The 17014-nt window shown below is 52.9% G+C and overlaps 2 protein-coding genes across 2 annotated transcripts; one reads left to right on the top strand and one right to left on the bottom strand.

Annotated features, from left to right (window-relative positions):
* Nucleotides 1–922: 922 nt before the first annotated feature.
* Nucleotides 923–1887, bottom strand: LOC142005040 (olfactory receptor 10D3-like). The gene has a single exon (XM_074982719.1). The coding sequence runs from the start codon at nt 1885–1887 to the stop codon at nt 964–966; it is 924 nt and encodes a 307-aa protein (XP_074838820.1). The 3' UTR covers nt 923–963.
* Nucleotides 1888–10444: 8557 nt separating this feature from the next.
* On the top strand, nt 10445–13112 carry LOC142004607 (rano class II histocompatibility antigen, D-1 beta chain-like). The gene is given in 7 exon segments (XM_074982225.1): nt 10445–10514; nt 10644–10781; nt 10784–10909; nt 11527–11796; nt 11890–12177; nt 12533–12640; nt 13012–13112. Coding segments are annotated over 7 exon segments (1101 nt in total).
* The last annotated feature ends 3902 nt before the right edge of the window (nt 13113–17014 follow it).

The following is a 17014-nucleotide window of genomic DNA, read 5'->3' as shown; positions in this document are numbered from 1 at the left end:
GGCGTGCAGTTTCCCAAGATCACTGGGGTGGTGTTGGGGTGAGCTGGTGTGTGTTGTATTGATGGGAAGGAACACCTAGATATTAAACCTGACCCTGGTTCTGCTGACTGCACCGGGCAGAAAGGTTGCAGTTGAATCACCTGTAGATCCAGTTTATCCACAGGAGGGACCAAACTTCAGACTTCTGGGTTAAATATGTGATCCTCTACTGCATGAGTTAAAAGTCCAATAGCTCTAAGCAAAAGCCTGAGAGCAGAGTCCTTATCTCTTTGTCTGAAAATGGTCCCAATTCTGCTATAGGTTGAAACTCTGTCATCTGGAACTCTCTCGTTCAACAAAACCTGTAATCTGGCATGATTTCAGATGGCAAAAGACCACTTATTATGGGTGCTGCCAATTTTCTTGTCGACCCGTTAGGCTTTTCATACACCGGTCCTGGCTCTCAGTGTTCTGTGCAATTATTTAGTTGTAATTTACCCAGGGATGTCTTCTAAGAGCCAAGTAAGCCGTGAAAGTGTTGGTAATTCTTTTAGACAATACTGACCTCTTGTGGTCCAGCAAGTTCTCTCAGCCGGCACCGGTCAGGTTCTGAGGGTGCCAGATTAGTGAGGTTCAACCTACAGATGGGACAGAACTCCACAACTGGGAGGGGGGGGGCATGATTTACACTTACAACGATGCACATAAACAGGTTGAGGTGTGTAGTTGGGCATAGGAAGGCTGATCTTTTCAGTCCTCTAGGAGATTGCGATCTCCAGCACTGGTTGAATTGAAGGCAGATTTGGCATGCCTGTCCTGGAGGCAGCTTGGCAAAGGTAACCCTTACAGCATTGCAGGGAGAACTAGGGATTGTAAGAGCATTTCTAGCACTCTAAATAGGTAGCTGGGGAAGAGGGGAGACAGAGGTTCAAAGAACACAGAGCAGCCATTCAGATATATTTGTGGATGAATTAACACACCGACTTATTTACTGCATCTCCAGTTGCCGCACATCAGTTTTTTCAGAGCCGCTTTCACCTCCTTGTTCCTCAGGGAGTAGATGACGGGGTTCAGCATGGGCGCCACAATGTTGCCGAAGATCTGAACAGGGGCCACCAGCACTTTGCTGAGGTGGATCAGTGCACAGGGTACGAAGAATAAAGTCACCACGGCCAGATGCGAAGCACAAGTGGAAGCTGCTCTGAGCAAACCTTTGGCGGAGTTCATCTTCAGGACGGAGAGGACAATGCGGAGGTAGGACATGAGGATGAGGAGGAAGCAGGTCATGGGCACAAGACCAATGTTGGTGAAAGTCACAGTCTCAATGATGTGGGTGTCCGCACAGGCTAGCTTGACTACTGGGAAAATTTCACAGAAGAAATAGTCCACCACGTTGGATCTGCAGTAGGGCAGCGTGAAGGTCAGGCTGGTGAGGATGGCGGAGTGGATGGAGCTGGCGATCCAGGTGGTAGCAGCCAGGAGGGCGCACACCCTCCAGTTCATAATGAGCAGGTAGCGTAGCGGGTAGCAGATGGCCACGTACCGGTCATAGGCCATGACTGTGTAGAGCAGGCACTCGGTGCTGCCCAGGAAATGCCCAAAGAAGACCTGAGACATGCACCCGCCCAGTGAGATGACTCTGTTCTGACCCCCCAGGATGACCAGCAATTTTGGGGTGATGATAGAAGAGATTCCAATGTCCACCACAGCGAGGTTGCAGAGGAAGAAATACATGGGGGTGTGCAGGTGGGGGTCACTGAGGATGGCCAATAAGATGAGCAGGTTACTCAGCAAGGCACAGAGGTAGAAGGCTAAGAAGGTGAAGAAGAGGATGGTCTGAAGGCCGTCAGTGTTGGGGATCCCTAAGAGGATGAAATGAGTCACCACCGTGTGGTTGACCAGTCCCATTTGGGACTCATTCCTGGGTAGGAGAGAGAAATAACATGAACAAGTTATTCAGACAAAAACCTATCATCCATTTGTGCCAATACCCCCCCTTCCTTCCATGGCCCATTGCTCTCTTCCATTGGTTGCAGTGTACATTTCTGTCATTGTAACACCATTTGGAGTGAGGTCTTCCCCCGTGTTGACCCTCATCATAGAGAGAGAAAGTGGCTGTCTGGAAGATCTTACAGTCCAGAGATGAGGCAAGAAAGGGGACCTTCTAGTGTAGTCTCGTCTAATCTAATCTAACTGAGTAATTTTGCTTCCGTCTAGGCCTTTACCCCTAATAGTAACCAAAGTACATTAGAGGTTTCCATTTGTGGATAACATTTCTTACCTGTGCTTTCTTCCTGTCACCCTCTCCACAGCGGGATGACCATGCATGCAGATTCATCCTGGGTTTTGGCAGTCTATGTTTGTATCGCCCATCTATGTAGACAGCGCCAAATCCCGAATTAGCCCTATTCGAAATTGACTTAAAACAGTACATGCAATTTGCACAGCACAAATTGTATGTCTTATTTCAAGTTAGGGGCACAGCGTAAATATGGCCGTAGGGTTCGGTTGTTATAAAGGCACAGGTTGATCCAAGTTTGCCTCAAGGCAAAGGAGGAGCATGGAACATAAATCTATGAATGTGTTGATGAATTTCCCCCTTTTTGTTCACGACGGAAGTCTCCCGCCTTTGGGAGCCTTCTGCTGATATCCTGGTTATCCTCGTTCCAGGCGGAAGAAGGGATGTCTCAGCAGAGGTGGGTTCTCCTGACTTTTGGCTCCATGTGGATGGGCCAAAAGTCAGGGAACCTTCTCCCGAAAGAACTGTTGGCTGGAGATACACCAATATGTTTTGCAGTTTGCATATCTTTTGCTGACAATTCTTGGCAATCTGGACGTAGCCTTAAGAGAGAAGGAGGAGGAACGAAAGGGAAGGGGAACAGCCAAAGCCACTGATGCTGGAGTAATGGGATCTGGAGGTTCAGCAGCTTAACATTGCGTAAAGTTTTTCCATCATACTCAGGGTTCACAGTTTGATCCAGAGGCTCTCGGCACCCCCACTAGTCAAATTGTTCCAGCCCCCAGCACAGCTTGCCCTCATTGTGCCGTGATCAGCAGGCTGGGCTCTGCCAAGGTGACAGAGGATGGATTTGAATGACAGTGTTGAAGTGTCTGTTTGCAGTCTGACCAGGAGAGGCCAGGGTGCCCACGGTGATGCTGGTGGGTGGCGGTTATGACAGATGAGGAGGAGGAGATAAATGACACGGAGACAGTAAGCCAAATACTGGACAGATAAGGATGGATGGACAACACGGTCAATTTTGCCAATGAATATACAGGCTGACAACTTCCTCCAGGGCAAGGCAGAGGTGGAGGGAGAGAGAGAGAAGATCTTTACCAAGGAAGGAACCTTACAGTAGCTTCATCTTGAGAGGCTGCTCCAAATAATGGGAACTTTTCCTTCCGGTCCCCAGCTGTGGCTCCTGTTAGCATCTTCCAGCTTGCTTATCCGAATGGCACATTGCCTCGGGCAGGTGCTCAGCCCAGGGACTTGGTTTCCATCCAGGAATCCTAATCCACTGTGGAACTGGAGAGGTCTGTCTGCTTCATATCACCCCACGTTGCTGCAACCCCCACAACTTTCTCGCAGCTCCTAGTCTTCTTATGGATCTCCCTGGTCTTTATATCGCCTTCAGGCCCCATGAGGCCAGGGCTGTAAATCTCTCCTGGTCTCCTGCTCTGAGAACTCAAGAGCCACCAATTAACAGACACGGGTGGATAATTTCAGATAATGTTCATGGGCTTCAGAGACCAGGCCTGCAGCCAGGAAAAACACATACAGCAACATGGAACCTAAGGGGTCAGATCCCCAGTTTCACCAGGATCCTAATCCTTCCCATTGGAATCCTGGGGATGTTTCCCTCCCACACACCCTCCTGGTGTAAATCAGGTGCAAATTGGATGAAATGAAAGGAGCTGTGTAGGTTTCTGCCGGCTGAGAATGAACCCAGCCATTCTAATGGGGAGGAACATCAGTGCATGTCCAGGTTCTCCTGCTGTGTGACACAAGCCGGAGAATCCCCCCCAGAGGTCTGAAAGGGGAGTAAATGGCCCACATGCTCAGCAGGAGGTCTGTCTTTCCAGCACAGGTTTCTGCTTGGTTTATTTTCCTCCTTCCCCATTAACCTGACTCCATCTCCATGGGCTTTTGGCCCTGTGGTCGAAATGACAAGAAGACTGTCGAGCCGTTCGGGGCAGGACAGTCACCTTCACCAACTCCAAGTTGCTGCTGGAGTCACCACCTACAGGCAGATGCAAACCTGGCATCTTTGGAGCTTCGTGGAACCTCTAGAGATGGAGCGAAAAGCCAGATGGCTCTCAACTCAGGCTGTAGAGAGAACTTGTTCTTTCTCTCTAGAAGTGGACCAGGTGCCACTCCATGGGAGAGTGACACACACCTAGGGTGTGTGTGCGTTACAATAGTACCATAGTTCTGGGGGTGGATTAAACACAGAGTGCGACAGACCCTTCCTTTCATAGTTCTCTGGGTAGCTCGACCTGGTGCCTTATAGATCATCTGCCCCATTTTGTGAGTGGAGGAACCAGGCTCCCCCACCTCACTGTAACGCTCCAGCATCCCTACCAGCTTGTTGAAACTCTCAATCTGCTTGAATCACAGAATCACAGGGCTGGAAGGGACCTCAGGAGGCCATCTACTCCAGCCCCCTGCTTCCAGCAGGATCAACCCCAACTAAGTCATCCCAGCCAGGACCTTCTCAAGCTGGAACTTAAAAACCTCTAGGGATGGAGAATCCACCACCTCTCTAGGCAACACATTCCAGTGTTTTGCCGCCCTCCCGTCTCTCTGCTTGATCACCTTGGCTGGTAAGTGACCCTGTTCTGGTTGGATGCCTGGGCCTTACTCCACCTCCCAGCCTCTTCCTCCCATGGCTGGGCTCTCGACAGTCCCCCCGGATGGCTGTCCCAAATGTCCGGGTGCCTTTTCCATTCCAGTGTCTCTCCTTCTTGCAGGGGTTCACCGTATCTCCTGCCTCACACTCATGTCCCCAAGGGCAATCCCCGGTCTGCCCAAGCTGCGCAAAGTGATGGGGGTGGGCAGCTCTTGAGTAGACGATGCCAGTGTCCTGTCTCCAGGCATCTAGGGCTCCCAGAGCATTCCTTATCTCCCATCCTCCGCCCATATGGATCTAGGCAACCACCAAGGAGCTCCCCTCGGTCCCTGGGGCTCCACGAAGAAATCACTCAGGTAGGATTTTGCTGTCACTTGGCATGAGGGTCAATATAGGCCAGGCTCAGAGTCTTCTGGGCAACCAATAGAGAGAGAGGAGAGAGGGTGATGAGCTGCGTGGGTTTACGGTACCCAGAGTTCAGGAATATCCCTGGTTTGGGGGTGCAGCTCCACTTACGGTCAGGGTGGGGTGTCTCCCCCTGAGTTCCCTCCCCTAAGTGAAGTGGCTGGGAGCTGGGAGAACAGAGAAGTCAGGACTAAGTCACCCCACTTCCTGTTGGTCCCCTTGCTAATCTCTACGGCTGCCCTATATCCTGTGGGGCCCCCCAGAGTGGGGGAGGTGGGTCTTTTGCCCTGAGCTGTCCAATGGATGAGACAGATCCGGCCTCCTTCTGGGTGTGGAGTTAATAGCCACACCTACTGGGCTTGACTGTCCCGTGCACCTAGACCACTTACAGACAGAAAGAATGAGTTGCCCGTGCAGATATAGCCCTGAACCAGGTGGGTTTTGTCTCAAAGTGTAGGAGCGCCTGCACTAAACTCCAGAGGCCCCAGGTTTGAGTCTGCCTGTGGGTGGTTACAAACCCATCACGGGGGTATAATAAAGATCCAGGGTCTGGATATTTATTAAATGGAGCGCCAACGGCCTCCCTTCAGAGACAGCCTGAAAATAAAGAAGAAAAAAAACTGGAATCTCTGATAACTGACCTTCCGCTCGTCGGCAGTATGAGGGGGTGTGTCAAACCTGCACTGGCAAAGAGTGGGGAACAGGTGTATTGGGCGGAGAAGACCCTGTAACCACAAATCTGCTGAGCGTGCTCCAGCTGCGGTCCTGATATAACAGCCAGAGAAGCCGGTCAGTTGTGGCTGGCCATCGGGGGAAAGAGATGCCCAAGTAGCCCAGGATGGGGAGCCAGAAGGCAGCCCAGAGAGCCTGGTGTGTCTTGGAGGGACTCTCCATGGAGCCGGTAGTTGGGGGATATACCCACCACCTACAGGGCCCTGGGCTGGGGTGTGGTGGAGAGCTCGGGCGTGGGCCGACCTACCCTCACCCCGTGACACTGAGGAAGGGGGAGTGCAAACTGTATATGGACTAGGGGTCTGACTGTGTGTGCAGTGACTCAGCCAGGCCCAACTTCAGCAGCAAACAGCAACCCGGCCCAACTTCAGCAGCGATGAGCTGGGCCGGAGCTGATGGCACCAGCAACCCAATGGCCAGGCCTGACGGTGCCAGCAACCAGGCGGGCTGGACTGTCCCAGAGGCAAAGGCTAAAGGCCGCACCACATCATGGATATACAGACCACTTCTCTGGGGGACTTGATTTAAAGTACCTAAAGATTTACACGGCAAAGCATGCATGGTTCCTCGGTATTACAGAACAACCAAAAAGAGAGACAGGTTAAAGCACAGAGAATTAATTCCTCGAGATTCAGTTTCAAAGTTACTGCGTGTATGTTGTGGGGGGCTGCAAAGGACGTTCAACCGCCAGCCTGAGAAGTCCTGCACCGAGCCCAACATAAAATAGAAAGAAAGATCTCGTCTGACTAACCATTTCCTTTCTACTTACATGTCTGTATGCCCAGATTTCCTTGTGCCCTGGATAGTTACGGATTCCTCCCAGTCTGGTTCAGACTTAAACCATCCCTGTGTCTCTCTCCTCCAGCCACACAACAGAAAGACCCCACACCCCAGTCACCTGTTTCAATTGCAAAACCCCCCTCTTATTCCCCATTGGCTCACCTGGCTGTGCAGCAACAGACCCTATTCATGACAAGGCAACTTCTGGCACACATGTCAGCGAGGGAAAGATCTGCCAGGCAGGTTCTGGAGTGGCCAACGTGGCTATTTGCTTTCCAGAATTATGAGCACATCTACCAAAACCAACCTCTGATGACAGCTGAAGTATCCGAAGGTGGGAGGGACAGGGTTGTGAGCTCAGTCTTTGACAGGGACATTTAGAGGTCTGGGGCAAACAGATTAAAAAAATCTGTCAGGGATGGTGATGCTCCCTGGTGTGAGGGCAGGAGACTGGACTTCATGACCTCTGAAGGTCCCTTCCAGTTCTATGAGATGGGTGTACATGATTTAGCAGAAAGTGGAGGAGGTACTTGGTTCTATGTTCAGGGTGGCAAATTCCTTCCCCTCAACGTGAGCTTTACCCGTCTTATTTGGATCCAGTCTCACAAAAAAAAGGGCAGTTCAGCCTTTCAGAAGTCAGCAAAGCTTCTTCTCTGGCACTACTTCCATTGCTCTGAGAATCAGCCTGAAGGCGGAGGCTTTGACGTGGCTGTAAGAAGTCAGAGGACGAGCCAGCTTTGAATGTTGCCTTGGCTGCACACCCACAATGAGCTGAGACAGAAAATCTTCTCACCGGTTTACGTTTGCAGCTGGGCAGGGAGCCAAGCCAGGGCCTGTGCAAGCACTGAGTAAGCTTGCTGTCTTGCAGAAAAGCACTCGCCTCGCCTTGGTGGTGTTCTTTCTTAAGTGTGTTGCTGTTGGTAAAAAGCAACACAAAGTTATACCCTTTTGAAGCCCTTTTGCTTTCGTGAGCTGGTCGCAACAATCGCAGACTTTTTAGGTCTAGGGTGGATGCAACCCGCCACCAGCGTTTGTGAAGACAACGTAGAAGATGAGGGTTGGAAGAGGCTTTAGACGACATCGAGTCCAACCCCTCGCTCAAGGGTGACACTTGGAGGGGAAGCAGAAGGCGACATGTGTATGGTTTGGCTGGCCAACTGGGTCACAGTGTCTGGGCATCTGGGGACACTCATGAAAAGCTGGGTTGATGCACTGGGTTCGGGTTCCCACTGCACTCCCTGGCAGTGGTGAGGGATGGGGAACAGTACCATTGGCTAACAGAACGAGCTGAATTTGTGTTGTTTTTCTTCTCCCACCACTGCCAGTAAATGGGGGGGACAGACCCTCGCTGCTGGTACCAGATCCCCAGCCCCACTAGTGTCCTGGGTGGTATTGCTTGAAGACTAGGGGAAGACCTGGGGCAGAGGGAGAGGAAGGGTAGGGAAGAAGCAGGGAGAGAGCAGACCGGAGGTGGGGAAGGGTAGAGAGGACTAGTCCCAGCCCTTCCCCAGGCCAGGAAAGCAATCGTGTTGGGTTTATGCTCCCTGCCCAGGTGACTCCCAGCCAGCAGCCCAGCAGGAGCCTCAGGCAGGCTCCCTGGAAGCCCCAGCCCCAGGCTGCTCAAGGGGTCACCTGCTGGTGCCTCTCAGCTCCTCTCACTGAGGGGTGGAGACTTTGTGAATTGCCCCAGCCCCAGCTCAATCTCGCAGTTCCCATTGGCTGGTCTCTGACCAACAGGAGCTGCAGTGATTGTTCCGAGGCTGGGAAGAGTCTGCAGTCTGCCCCACTCTCTCCAAGAGTCGCGTGGGGCCCAGAAGCACATCACCAGCCACTCTGAGTTTTCCGCCAGGCCACGGGCCAGATCCAAAGATTGGGCAGGGCAGATCCTGCCCTCCTCTGGCTTAGATGCTGCACTGTGGGGAAACCATGGTGCTAGTCCAGGCCATGTTCATCCACCAGACGAGCCTGCAGTTTTGAGTGCTGTTAGCCGGTGGCCAGGTAATGTGCGGTGAGGTGCTCCCCTGGGTCCTAAGCAACCCAGTTTTTTACTGTTAGAGCAGGCAGCTCCGAGCACACTCACCCACGGCCAGGCTGTAGTAACCAAACGGTTAAAGTTCTTTTGTTGTGCCGGCTGTGTTGCAGTGACAAAAGGGTTAACAAAATGGTTAGGCTCAGAGCTTAACTAGTTACAAGTTTATTTAAGCTACAGTTATAAGCGTGCGGTTACAAAAGGCTATTGTTTACTTCTTATATGCTAGCAAAGTACAGGTGTTAACAAGTTCTGTTACAATCCAATACAAAGATATCTGTTACCATCTAACACAATGATATCTTGGCACAATGACATCTAGTTACAGAGCTCTAATTCTTTAGCTGTGCACAAAAAAGTCAGAGACCTAGCATGGGTGTATCTTACCCTCTCTGCGTCTCCTCGATACCAGCGTAGCCAAGCTGGATCGGTCACTCAATTCCGCGGAAAGACGAATACGAGGTTGGGCGTCCCCAGTTGTGGACCTCGGGAGGTGATCACCTGACCCGACCAGCAGGTAGTTGGTGGAGATGCACTCAAAGTTAGAGTTCTGCTGGACCCATCTTTTATACCCCTTTTGGGTTACGTATTCTCTTTCTTATCTATGGTGCCAGATCATACTGGTCTGTCTTTGTGACGCCAGTTTGTTACAAGGGCATTTCTTACTTAGTTTGCACTTGTAAGACAAGAGATAAGCAATTTAGGAGTACAGGACATTCTTTTGTGCGGGCGGGGCACGTCCCCTTCTGGGTGATTGTGTGTGTGCATCATATTGATCAATGCCAGCTGGGGTGATTTCTGAGGGTCCCCCGCCCCGTCATGTTGACAGTCTGGCCTGTTAGCCTTCTAGCTGTACTTTCTGCTTCTCAGGGTCACGATAAGCCAGCATATCTGGGCCTCAATGAGGGCATCAAAGACTGTGCTGTCAGCAGCCGTTTCCGTGCCCTGTGTGCTCCTCAGTCGGGGTGGACAACGAGCAAGCTGGCTTGTAAGGGGGAGACTTTGTCTGGCTACAAGTGCCAACCTCATCGGCTGGTTCTGCTTCTCCTGCAAACTTCTGCTAACTTGAGGTCTGGGAAATGACCAGAATCCACAAGGTTCCTGGACCTTTAACTCCAAACCTGCTCGCTGCGTGTCCTTGTAATCACCTCGTCATGCACCAGGGTGGAGATTCTCCTCACCCCCTACCCACCTAGGAAAATACAGACTTCAGTTTCAGACTTGCCGATCACCAACCTTATCTTCGGCCTGCATTTGGATCCACCACCCTGCCCCTCCTACCTGTAGCAACTGTCTCCAGCACCAGACTCGCCCACAAAATTCTGTGTCTCTGGGTGGACCTTGGCCGGGTTGGGGACTATTCTGCTGGGTTCCCAGAAATCCTCCCCATTAAGTAACCACCCATCGTGACAAAGAAAACTTAGAGAAGCTACGTGAGTTGTTCAGTCCTTGTCAGGCTGGTGAGGAAGGAAGTTCCTTTGAAGTAGTGAGCTTGTTGGGAAAGAAACAGTTGAAGTTATCTCAGTGTGTGGCTCAGAGCTTCCTCGCTTCTGTTTACTGTGAAAGAGAAAGCTGATAGCAGGGAGGGGCAGCCAGGCTCTCTCCAACTCTCTGGGTTAGACTTCAGCCTCACTCTCTGGACCTGCATTCCTGTGTCCACCCAGGTGATATGGGTCCTAAGGCCAAGCTTGTCTTGGTGTCTCTCCGGCTGCTGCCTCTCTGCGTGATCACCTTGGCTGGTAAGTGACCCTGTTCTGGTTGGATGCCTGGGTTTTACTCCACTTCCCAGCCTCTTCCTCCTACGGCTGGGTTCTCAACAGTCCCTCCGGATGGCTGTCCCAAATGTCTGGGTGCATTTTCCGTTCCAGCTTCTCTCCTTCTTGCAGGGGTTCACCGTGTCTCCTTCCTCACACTCATGTCCCCACAGGCAGCCCCCGCTCTGCCCAAGCTGCGCAAAGTGATGAGGGTGGATGATCTGTTTTTAGCAGCCTATGACAGCAAAACAGGCTGGGAGGAGGTTCACCACAGGACAGGGTGCAGCTCTTGAGAGGTCAATGCCAGGCCTGGGACTCCTGGGCAGAGGCCACGTACCAGGTCCTTGTGCGTGAGATGAACACCAGTTCTCCACAGGCTGGTGAGTACTTGAGCCCCAGCGCTGGTCTCAGGAAGGGGGTACCTGGGCAGCTCAAAGGATGTGAGGGAGGGAATATCGGACAGGTCTGATGTCCCTACTACCTCGTTGTTAGAGTGGGTGTCCAGAAATCAGCTGGAGGTTGTGGTATTGGGGTGTGGGAGCAGTGGGGCTCAGGATAGGGAAGACTGGGGTTCTGGAGGCACATGGAAAGTTTGAGGTATTTGACTGTAGAAATCCAGGGATCTGAGGCTCTGTCCCTGGGTCTTGTGGTTGGTGTGAGAACAAATCTGTTCTGTCTCTGGAGAATCTGGCCTAGTAGGACAAGAAGTCGGGGAGCCCCAGAGGGGAGGTGAGCGGGTGCAGTTGCATTTCAGCCCATCACGTGACAGTCTCAAGAGGGTCTCTGGGACCCAACCCGTCACAGTTGGAGTAGGGGAGGCTGGGAGCTGGGACTCCTGACTTCTATCCCCAGCTCCACAATAAAAGTAGGACCCACCAGGGTGTGGTGGTCATGGTGGAGAGTGCAGGAGTCCTGGGTTCCACACCTGAGAGACCTTCCCCTCCTCTCACATACTGGTGGTGGCTTCTGAGTCATTCAGGCTCCACTCTGCTTCCAGAGCCCTACCACATGCAGGTTTTGAAGCACTGTGAGGTGGACGATGCCACCGGTGCCCTCCGAGCCATGACCGGATACGCCCTCAACGGGGTGGATATGCTGCTGCACCAGGCTGACCAGAACCGCTGGTTCTCCTTGCAACCGGGTGCATGGCAAGTGGCAGAGCGCTGGAACCAGGAAGGGAAGAATTTACCTATGATAAGCTATTTTGGCATGAAGAGATGCATGTTATGGATTGAGAACACCAGGACTTTCATCAATGGGATGACAGGTGAGAGCTCTGTGGGTGCCCCTCAGTCCCAGCCTGTAGCTCGTGTTCTTCCCGTCCCTCTCATTATTAACAATTTCTCCCACTCCCTCCCAGCTCAGCCCACTGCGCGTGTGGCCCTCGTCCCAGGGACCCAGGACCGGCCGCACCGCCTCATCTGCCACGTGACGGGGTTCTATCCCCGGGACATCGAAGTGACCTGGGAACGGAGGGGAGTGGCTGTCCAGGGTGAGCAGCTGACCAGTGGGATCCTGCCCAATGGGGACCCCACCTTCCAGATCCAGGTGTCCATTGATCTGGGGCAAGAAGGGGTTGACCGCTCAGCGCACGTGTGTGTAGTGAGACACAGCAGCCTGGGAGACGCCTCCCTGAGGGTGCCCTGGGGTGAGTACTGGGGAGCAGTGGGGAAAGGCTGGGAAGGGGCGTCGATTACTGAAAATCTTTGGCAGAGACGGGCATACGAGTTGGGGGAAAGGGAGGAGGGAAAAGCAGAGGGCACTTTGGGGGCATCAGTGGGTGGGTAGATAGATGCTCTAATGGAAGCAGAGGGTCACTGGCAGCTCACCGGCAGGAAGCGGGAGGCAGAGAAAGGGGTTCTGAGTGCAGGGAAGACACAGGAGCACAGGTTGGTGGAAGGAGGATGGTCACCGGCCAAGGCCTGTTGAGTTGGGGGGCAGGCCCCTTGGAGTGATGCAGGAGGTTTGGGGCAGCCTATGGGCTCATTCAGTCTTGGGGCCAGATGCGCAGGCCACAGGCCAGGCTGGTGTCCCATGGATCGTGGTTGGCTACGTCCTTGCTGGGCTCTTCACACTTGGGGTCTTGGGTTGGTGCCTGTGGGGGAGAAAAGGTGAGTGATGTCCCCACTGCGCAGCACCCCTTAGTGGTCCCCAAACTTCCTGCAGCACAGCACCTCCTCAGCCTGCCCCCGGGAGCAGAGCACATCCAGCTGAGCCCCTGTCGCAGTTCCTGCTGACCCGCATGGGCACAGGGGTTAGCAAGATCCTACCAGCTCTGCACCACGTCCACCTGGTCCTGCTAGCACGAGCCCTGGCAGGGCAGAGGGGAGGTGCCTTGGAGAAGCCACCTTCCACCTGTGGTCTCTATTCTCTCCCCCCACAGACTCATTTGCACCCTGGCTGTGGAGGGAGCAGGAGCAGGAGCACCCCCCAAGTAGAAGGGTCTCCTGATAAGTCTATTTGTGTTTGGTCCTACCCGCAGGGGGCCAGATGAAACCACCAACCCTCAACTCTGCACCCAGGGCTGACCCCACAGCAGATGCCTCCTCCACAGCTTCTTCTCTCCTGGATGCCACCCAGTGAGCAGATGCAGGGTTGGCTGTGCCATGGCCATCGGCTTTGCCTGGAGACACGTGAACCCTCCCCAGGGAAGGGGAGGCTCTGGGACGGCTTGTGGGTACTACTGACCTCTTCCATGTTACAGGACGGGGGGTACATCACCCGTCCATCCCTCCCTCCTGTGCTCTGTCTCCAGGCATCTAGGGCTCCCAGAGCCTTCCTTCCATCCCATCCTCCCCCCATATGGCTCTAGGTAACCGCCAAGGGGGTCCCCTCGGTCCCTGGTGCCCTGGGTGGGCATCACGCAGGAAGGGGCCCTCTGTCACTGGGAGTGAGAGGCAATAAAGGCCAGGCTCAATGTCTCCAGAGCAACCAAAAGAGAGAGAGGAGACAGAGCAGTGAGTTGCCAGTGTCGGGGCCCAGCTCCATCAATGTTCAGGGCGGGGGGTCACCCCTTAAGTCCTCTCCATGGAGAGAAGTGGCTGGTAGAAGTGGCCCACTCCACATCCTGTTGCCACAGGTGAGTGCAAGGGGCTCCTGCTTCCACCTCCAGGCCCCCAGACACTCTCCAGGGCTGTCCTTGGTCCTGTGGGCCCCCCCAGTATGGGGGATCTGAGTCTACTGCCCTGAATGGTTGACTGGATGATACAGCTCTGGCCTGGACCCACTCCCGCATCCCACCTCCACCCCATCCAGGGGCGTCTATCCCAGAACCACTCCTGCACCCCAACGCTTTTCCCCAGACCACAGCCTTCCTCTCAGAATCCCCTCCTTTTGGAAAGTCAAAGGACATTGTCGCAGCTTTATTTAAATTGTTGTATTTTTCAGAAAGAAGGTGTTCTTTTGGTCAGGGTAATTGGATGTGGAATGTCCTTCAAAATGCTGTTTGAAAATTTCTTTCCTCTCTGTTAGTAAATTCTTGGAATTGGAACTCCATCTGGTCTGTTTTAGTTCTTTGTCGCTATCAACTCGTTTCGTTCTCTCCGCTTTCCCAGAAAATGGCTATAATCGTTAGGTATCAAATAAAATGAGCCTGGAAGAGGCTTGCTTCTCACTCAGCAATCCAGAACAGAGAGGAAATAGAGAAATTTGGAGTAGCATCAAGAAATAGTATCTCTCCTTCCCATCCCGTGATGACAGGTACCCAGCCACTATTGGAATGGCTGAAATCCCCCATTATTATTTAGTGTTTTATTTTGGTAGCTTCTCCTACCGGGTGTGGTTGACTGTCCCATCTGGGGGCACCTTAATGGCTTACAGAGTAATATTACATCTCCTCCGTAGCCGTGTCCAACAGCCAGCTGGTTTTTAGCTGAATGTGTTGAGTCTCCTGCATTGAGTTTCCAGGTTCGAGTCTACCTGTGGTTTGTTATACAAACATCATGGGGGTATAATAAAAATGCAAGTTGTGGCTATTTATTAAGTCAATCCCCAAAGACCTCCCTGTGGAGACAGCTTGAACGCAAAGAGAGAAAACCCTGCAATCTCTGCTAGCTGACCTTTCGGTCTTCAGCATTGTAATAGGGTGTATCAAACCTGCACTGGTAAGGGCGGCGGCGGGAGGAGAGAGGCTTATTCGGTGGAGAAGGCCCCACCCCATGGCACTTCTGGGCATATTCCAGCTGCAGCCCTAGTATAAAAACCAGAGAAGCTGGTCAGCTGGACCTGGCCACCAGTAGGAGAGGAGGTCGTGTCCAAACAAGGGAGGCTGAGGCAGCAGCAGCTGGAACCCAAGCAACACCCTGCTCGGGTGATAGGGGTAGGAAGTAGCCCAGGGTAGGGAGCCAGAGCTTGGTGTGTTTCTTGTGGGTTCCTCATGCAACCTTGTGGTTGGGGGAATGCCCACCACCAACAGGGCCCTGCGCTGGGGCCCAGTGTAGAGGGTGGACCAGGGCCCCCCTACCTCCAACCCATCACCTCAAATAAAGGAGAACATGAACTGTTATATGGACCAGGTGGCCTGGCCTGATGACAGAAGCAACCAGGCGGCTGGGCCCAAACTGCAGGCCTGGACTGCCCCACAGGCTAAGGATGGAGGCTGCACCATGACATGCAGACATGCCTTAAACCAGGGAGATTTTATTGGCAAATCTAAAGAGTTATGTGTCAAAGCATATTTGGCTACGAGGCGTTACAGAGCAACTGGGAAAAAGGCAAGTTAAACTCGGAGAATGACTTCCCTGGGATTCAGGTTAAAAGTTACTCTGTACGTGGGGCCCTGGCGAGGACGTTTCTTCAGCTTGAGAAGTCCCGCACCAAACCCCCCAGACCTTGTCTGACTGAACATTTTCTTTCTACTTACATGTCTGTATGTCCAGATTTCCTTGCACCCTGGATACTTCCTGAACCCTGCAGGACTGGTTCAGACTTAAAACTCTCCCTCTCCTCTGGTCAAACAACAGAAAGACCCTTTCAGCAGGCAACGGCTTCAACTGCAAAATCCCCCTCATTTCCCATGGCTCACCTGGCTGCTGGGCAATGGAGAACCCACCCTCTCTGGGATTAACCCTTTAGACACATTCATTTATAAGGCAACAGCTGAAATGCATGTGAATGACTGAAAGAAGATCTACCAAGCAGGTTCTGGAGCAGCCAAAATGGCTATTTGCTTCCAGAACTATGAGGATATAGGGTGGGACATTCGCTCTTAAGACCACACTTCCCGAAATCAACCTCTGAGGTCAGTTTAAGCATTTTGAGGAGGTGACTGGAGGATGTGATGGCTTCGATGTTTGGGGTGGCAAATTCCTGACCCCAAAATTGAGCTTGAAAGAGCTGGATGAATTCTTACAAAAAGAAAGGGCCGTTCGGCCATGCAGAAGTCAACGCAGGTTCTCAGCGGGCAACTCTTGTAGTTTTTGCACAAACAGGCTACCCCAGGTCCCTCGCTGATAACTGGCAACTCACTTCTACTGTTGTGAAAAGCAGCCTGAAAACGGATGTCTTCATGCGTCTGTAAGAGGTGGGAGGGTGAGCCAGTTTCGAAAAGTTCCTCGCCTGCAGACTCAGAATGACTAGAGATAGAAAATCTCTCTTGCCTTTCTCCATTTGCCCTTACGGCTGGGCAGACAGCCACAAATGGCCATTGTATTCACTGAGTGAGCTTGCAGAAAAAGCATCAGCCTGGCCTTGGTGGCGTTCTTCCTCAAGCGTGTTGCTGTCTTTCACAAGCAGCCACAGAATTATGTACTTTTTGAAGCCCTTTCACTTTTGTGTGCTGGTTGCAACAATCACGGCTATTTTAGGTCTTGGGCAGATCTGACCCATCCCCAGCATTTGTAGAAGATGAGGGTTGGAAGGAATTTCATGAGGCTGTTGAGTTCTAACCCAGCTCAGGTGCAATGCAGGGGGATGGGCCACAAACATCTGGTCAAAATAGAGGGTCAGAGTCAGTGGGCATCTGGGGGGACTTGGCGAGAGCCCTGTTTCCAGCACATGGATCCAGGCCCGGCTGCATCCCTGGCAGAGGTGGGGGTTGAAGAGCAGCCCTGGTTGGTGGAACAGAGCAAGCTGAGGTCCTGTTGTTCTGCTTCGCCTCTCACTGCCAGTGAAAGGGGGAGGAGGTCCCCACTGCTGACACCAGACCCCATCTTCACTAGCCTCCTCGGTTTCCTCCGTTTGGGACTGGGGGACGTGCCAGGGCAGCATGAGAGTCCAGGCAGGGAAGAGGCAAGGAGAGAGGAAACCAGGGGCAGGGAAGGGGTGGAGAGGACGTGTCCCAGCCCTTCCCCACGCTAGGAAGGGAATCATTCTTGGGTGCCTCCCCAGAGGTGCTTACCTGGGTGGCTTCCAGCCAGCTGCCCAGCAGGAGCCTCAGGCAGGATCCCTGCCTGCCACAGCCCCAGGCTGCTCAAAGGGGCCGGCTTCTGGTGCCTCTCAGCACTTCTCACTGAGATGGGGAGGTTCATAGACTTTGTGAACTTCCC

The sequence above is a fragment of the Carettochelys insculpta genome, chromosome 32 (genome assembly GCF_033958435.1).
Source record: "Carettochelys insculpta isolate YL-2023 chromosome 32, ASM3395843v1, whole genome shotgun sequence".
Lineage (NCBI taxonomy): Eukaryota > Metazoa > Chordata > Testudines > Carettochelyidae > Carettochelys > Carettochelys insculpta.
This window is presented reverse-complemented; position numbering and strand designations above follow the sequence as displayed.

Bases quoted from the DNA above. Each gene is read 5' to 3' on its own strand.
- LOC142005040 (XM_074982719.1), bottom strand. From the start codon at position 1,887: ATGGGACTGGTCAACCACACGGTGGTGACTCATTTCATCCTCTTAGGG.